Below are 6,000 nucleotides of genomic sequence, written 5' to 3' on the forward strand. Positions count from 1 at the left end.
AAGGATTATACTATGTAAAAATCATTTACTAAAGTACTTTACATAATTTAAAATTTTATATTAAAAAACTTTATGAAATAATTATTTTCTATGTTATCTTTGAAAGATTTGTGCAATGGGAGTGCATGACTTGATGTAGGCTTTTGGACATACGCCATTGCTTAGCACATGTATGTCTGCAGAAGAAAACTACAAAAAAACACAAATTAAGCAAAAATTGCTGTTGTCAGGATTTAACGCCACACAATATTCCACAACAGGAATATTGTCAACAAACATGGAAAAAACAAAGAAAAATGGACTAACAGAACGAAAAAAACCCCACAAATGATGACAGCACAAAAATTTCGAACCCAAAAAAATTCAACACAACAGTTGAAACGAGACAAAAAACACAGCAAAACGAAAAGACGAAACAAACACAATAGTTTTCCAAAAAAACAAAAAGAGAAACGAAAAAACCCCCACAAATGATGACAGCACAAAAAAGCCAGCCAAAAGCTACTGAGTGAAAGAATTGCCGCATATCACTGTCAAAAATCACATTTGAACAATGAAATTTCGGCACTACAGCTTGAAATTCAGTCCATCCTTAATACTAAAGATTTCAATTGCATTTATCAGTCCATCACGAACCTTGTCCAAAAGAAGTCTTTACAGTGCAAAGAGAAACAAAAAGATAAATTAGCCAAACTGACGAATATTGTGAATACAAAAACACCTCCCACAACACAGAAAATTAACACTGTCATTAATTCATCTTCAAGAAAGCTGTCCAATAGCGAGGAAAATGTTCTACAAAAAGGCCTCAATTTCAGCATTGCTCCACGACACATTCCTGCACTTGACATAGTTTCATCAGTTGAGAGCGCAATATAGAAACTTCCTGCCGCCAAACAAGATGAATTTCGTTGGAATGTGCGTACAGCAATCACCTCAGCTGGTCCACCTAAACCAAATATGCCACCTGATGAACTCAAGGCCATCAAATCTCTGAAATCCTACCATACCATTGTAATCCTCCCAGCTGATAAGGGTCGTGCTACAGTCATACTTGACAAAACAGACTGTGACCAAAAAATTACTGATTTGATCACCACAGATCAATATACAAAACTGGTAAAATACCCCACAGCCAGCATTGAAAGAAAAGTGTACCAAACTCTAAAAAAACATCAGAATCACATCCCAGACAAAACTAGATCAGAACTGACACCACACAGCAGTAAAACACCCCACATTTACGGTCTTCCAAAAATTCATAAACCGGACATGCCTCTGCGCCCGATCATCAGTTGTTGTAATGCCCCATGCCAAAAACTATCAAAATACCTCCTGAAAATTGTTGAGCCACTAGCAGGACAGACAGATACTTTTGTCAAAGATTCCAATCATTTTATTTCTATAGTCCAAACACTGAAAATAGAAAACAACGATACCCTGGTGAGTTTTGATGTCCAAAGCCTCTTCACCAATGTACCAGTAGCCGAAACACTCAGCATTGTCAAAGCCAAATTGGAGGCTGATCCAATTTTAAAGGACAGAACTGTAATACCAATCCCATCCATCATGGAAATGATTACCCTCTGTGTCACCACGACATATTTCCAGTTCAAGGATATTTTCTACAAACAGACCGATGGCATGGCAATGGGCTCTTCTCTTTCACCATTTATGGCCAATATATTTATGGAAAACTTTGAGCAAGAAGCACTTAGCAAAAGTAATAGCCCTCCTAAAATCTGGCTCCGTTACGTAGACGACACCTTTACTGTCTGGCAACATGGACTTGAAACTTTGGAGGAATTTGTGAACCACCTTAACTCTCTGAGGCCATCAATAAAGTTCACCTATGACAATGAAACCAATGGTAGCATTCCTTTCCTGGACGTACTAGTCAGCAGAAAAAACAACAGGCTGGAAACCAAAGTATACAGGAAACCTACGCACACAGGCCAATACCTTAACTTTGCATCCAACCATCCAAAACAACAAAAACTGGCATAATTCACACACTAACCAACCGAGCTGAGATTATTTGTTCTGATGAGAAATCTATTGCGGTTGAACACAATCATATAAAAGAGGAACTCATAGCCAATGATTACCCTGCTAACACCATCAAACAGCATATGAAATCCAACAAAACACTCAAACCCACAGAAACCGATAAACCGGCAGGAACTCTAGTCATTCCGTATGTTCAAGGGCTTTCAGAAAAAATAAGACGCCTGGGAAACAAATATGGACTCAAAACAGCTTTCCGTTCTAAATCTACTATTAAAAGCATTGTTACAAAGGTGAAACCAGCCACAGAAAAATTACAAACCCACAACTGTGTGTATCAGATCCCCTGTGAATGTGGCCACATGTACATAGGTGAAACTGGCAGAGCTCTATCCACCCGAATCAAAGAACACAAAAACAACTGCAAGAAGGGTGAAACCCTAAAATCCAGACTTGCTGAACATACATGGGAAAATAGCCACAAAATTCTCTGGGAAGACTCCACACCACTCATACAGGAACCCGATAAAATAAAAAGGAAAATCAAAGAATCAGCTTTCATTATTAGCAATAAAAATATTTTCAGCCAGCAGAGCATTGAATTAAAAAATATGTGAATCCCTTTGATTAAGAGAGAAACATCCCTGCAGCACAAAACAATAGCCAATACTCAACCTACAATAACCAATCCGCTTTAACTCCATGGTGCACAACCAATGAGGAGTCAGCTTGTCTGCCATTGGCTGAGCAAGATGTAGTCCATTTTCTGATAAATACCCTCATTTTTCCAGCCCCTTCTCAGTCGCACCTGTGTTTCCGTACCATGTGTGTCTCTGCCTGAGGACGGGAGCAGATAGCAGTTCCCGAAACGTCGCTTGTTTCTGTTTTAGAAAACTTGTGTTTGTTTCGTCTTTTCGTTTGGTCGTGTTTTTGTCTCGTTTTGACTGTTGTGCTGAATTTTTTGGGTTCAATATTTTTTGTGCTGTCATCATTTGTGGGGGTTTTTTCGTTTCTCTTTTTGTTTTTTGTTTTTTTGGAAAACTATTGTGTTTGTTTCGTCTTTTCGTTTTGCTGTGTTTTTTGTCTCGTTTCAACTGTTGTGTTGAATTTTTTTGGGTTCGAAATTTTTGTGCTGTCATCATTTGTGAGTTTTTTTTTCGTTCTGTTAGTCCATTTTTCTTTGTTTTTTCCTTGTTTGTTGACAATATTCCTGTTGTGGAATATTGTGTGGCGTTAAATCCTGACAACAGCAATTTTTGCTTAGTTTGTGTTTTTTGTCATTTGTGTTTTTTTGTAGTTTTCTTCTGCAGAGATACATGTGCTAAGCAATGGCGTATGTCCAAAAGCCTACATAAAGTTATTTTTTGTGTGTAATGTTACACTTTTTGTAGAAGTAATACATCTTCACCAAATTTTTATGAATTGTTAAAATAAATACATTTTTTTTTGCAGTTCCCTGTTTTAATTCAAAAGAATGAAGATATTGGATTCAATATTAATGGAAATGTGGAAACTTCATTGTTAACTGAAAATCAAGTATGTATGTATATTCTGAATTTGTTTAATAAGGCCATTTTTTCTTATACAATTAAAAATAACTTGTGGCAATCTGTTTTTAATCATTATTTGTCTTATAATGACCAAACTGTTTTAATTTGTGGTGGAGTTAATTTTTGTGAGTGTATGTGTAACTATTTCATGTGTATGTGTGTGTGTATATATATATACACACATATATATATAGTCAGAGAGACACAGAGATATAAAGAGAGATAGCTAGAGACATGGAGAGATCACAGAGATATAGGGAGACATTGCAAGATATAGACAATATAGAGAGATATATATAAAGAGAGGTAGGTAGATAAAGGGCAATAGAGATGGATAAATAGATATAGAAAGATAGTGTGTGCATGTACTAATTCACATTGTTCGAAATTATAATTTTTAATCTAGTTAGCAGCCTCCCAATTGTTAGTCATAAATGTATATTAAGTGATTAATGCGCAAAGGATCAAGTGGAGTTCTAAAGCGATGTTAAGTTAGACTGGGTAGTTTTAAGTTGTGTAATGGTAGGTCACACTAGGTTTTGCTTGTTTTTATACCAATATGTTGAGATTTTCTGTACTAGTTTGTCCCATACGCGTATCAACATTAATCTGTGAAAGTCAAAGTAGTGCAGTAGCTCTAATATCCAGTACAAAGCACATGTTCACTATGTAAATATTACTGACATACAGTGTTGTTAAAAGTACTTTGAAAAAGTAATTGGGCTCAATTACAATTACTGTGGTGATAATGTAACTAATTACAAGTAAAAATTACTTTATATAGAAGTAATCAGTAAAATTACAATTACTTTCCGCTACCATTTTAAAACTGACCTACGATTCAATTTTTTTACACTTTGTTACATTAATAAACATACATACATATGTATATGTTTTGTTAAAAAAATGATTTCATGTAATGATTAAATTTATTATAATTAATTAAATGAATAATATTTGAGGACAAACTTACTTGAATAACATCAAAAGACTTCATACAAGTAGCTACCTGTAATAAAAGTAACACTCTTTAAATTTTGGAATTGACCTTACAAAACAATTGCATTTTAAAGTTCTCATAAGATAGAATCCCTCTCTTGATGGCAAAAACATATTTACCAACACTAAAAAGACGCTCAACGGGAGCACTTGACGGTAGCGATGTGTTAAATTTTAAAAATGCAGATTTAAGGATAGGGCAATGTTGGAGACACTGCAAGTCACTATGGATCTTCATTTTTGATCATAGATGTTGTGCATACGATCGTAGCACTACAAGCGTAAAATTATAAACTTTACTAAAACAAAAGTGAATGATCTTCTTGTTCTTAATTGTATTAATTATACGTTCCGAAAATAAAAGTAACGGCAAGTAAATATAAAGTATCGATTACCTTAATGTATCGATTACAATTAATGTTATGTATTCCGATTACAAGTACGAATTACATTTTTTAAATGTAATTCGTTACAAGTAAAAATTACTTGAAAAGTAATTGTTACAAGTAATCCGATTACTTGTAATTCGTTACTTAACAACACTGCTGACATAATAGTAATATTTCCTCACATAGTCTCTTTTTTGTTGTTGTATGTTTGTAGTAATTATAATTTTTTTTAAATTACATTTAAATACTTCTTACAAAAATGTCTAATAATTTTTTTTTCTCCAGAAGGGAATTTTTGTGGTCAGCATTGACCCCTGTGGGCCAGCGAGAAGTCTTCTCCTACCAGGTGATAAAATTTTGGAAGTTGATGGCATTGATTTCAACAAGATTAACTTTGAAGAGGCAGTTAAAATTTTGCAGCAGACGGGAAACATTGTTCACATGATGATATCGAGACAATAATTTGGGCTGTACTTATATGTTTAAGACATTTATAAAATCATTAAAAAAAATTGTCATACTGTACAAAAAATTTTTTTTTATAAAAGATCAATGAAAAATGATGTATTTTCAGAGTTTTTAACTTTGTATTTTTGTAAATAAATGTATTTGTAGAAATTTATTTTGGAATAAGTTCTTTTTACATGCTTTATATTAGCTTCACCTGTATGTTTGTTTGTCTGTCCGTCTGTAACTCTTTTGACTAAGAGTGAGTGGCTCATCACTGTAAAATGTCCCACCAATTTCATTACGTTCGTTAGCCGAGCGGTCTAAGGCGCGCAACTTCTGTGACGTCAGCTTTCGGATTCAGCGATCGTGGGTTCTACTCCCGGCCACGCCGAAAAAAAAAATGTGTAAATTCTAAGATTATATCCATACATCTAACTGTAAATGATTCGGAGAGACTTTACCATTTCTTTGTGACGTTGCAACTCCAAATAGTTATCTCAGATGGTAATAGGTAGTGTCGGTAACTCAGTTCCCTATGATAATTATACATAAATATAGTTTAAAAAACTAAAAAAACATGCTTTTAAAGAATATCAAACTAAAAA

At 34.3% G+C, this 6,000-nt stretch overlaps 1 protein-coding gene across 4 annotated transcripts in view; it reads left to right on the top strand.

Moving 5' to 3' along the window:
• LOC134529775 (protein lap1) overlaps positions 1-5,567 on the top strand; it is a 72,114-nt gene extending 66,547 nt beyond the window's left edge. For 2 of the 4 annotated variants that reach the window (XM_063364204.1, XM_063364203.1), the window contains 2 exons: positions 3,460-3,543; positions 5,231-5,567. In XM_063364204.1, the coding sequence (XP_063220274.1) occupies positions 3,460-3,543; positions 5,231-5,407 (261 nt within the window). In that variant the 3' untranslated portion in view covers positions 5,408-5,567. Of the gene's footprint in view, positions 1-3,459; positions 3,548-5,230 lie in introns of those variants that run through there. The other 2 variants (XM_063364205.1, XR_010074704.1) reach the window with 2 other exon arrangements.
• Positions 5,568-6,000: the final 433 nt, after the last annotated feature.

The sequence above is a fragment of the Bacillus rossius genome, chromosome 2 (assembly GCF_032445375.1).
Source record: "Bacillus rossius redtenbacheri isolate Brsri chromosome 2, Brsri_v3, whole genome shotgun sequence".
Taxonomy (NCBI): Eukaryota; Metazoa; Arthropoda; class Insecta; order Phasmatodea; family Bacillidae; genus Bacillus; species Bacillus rossius.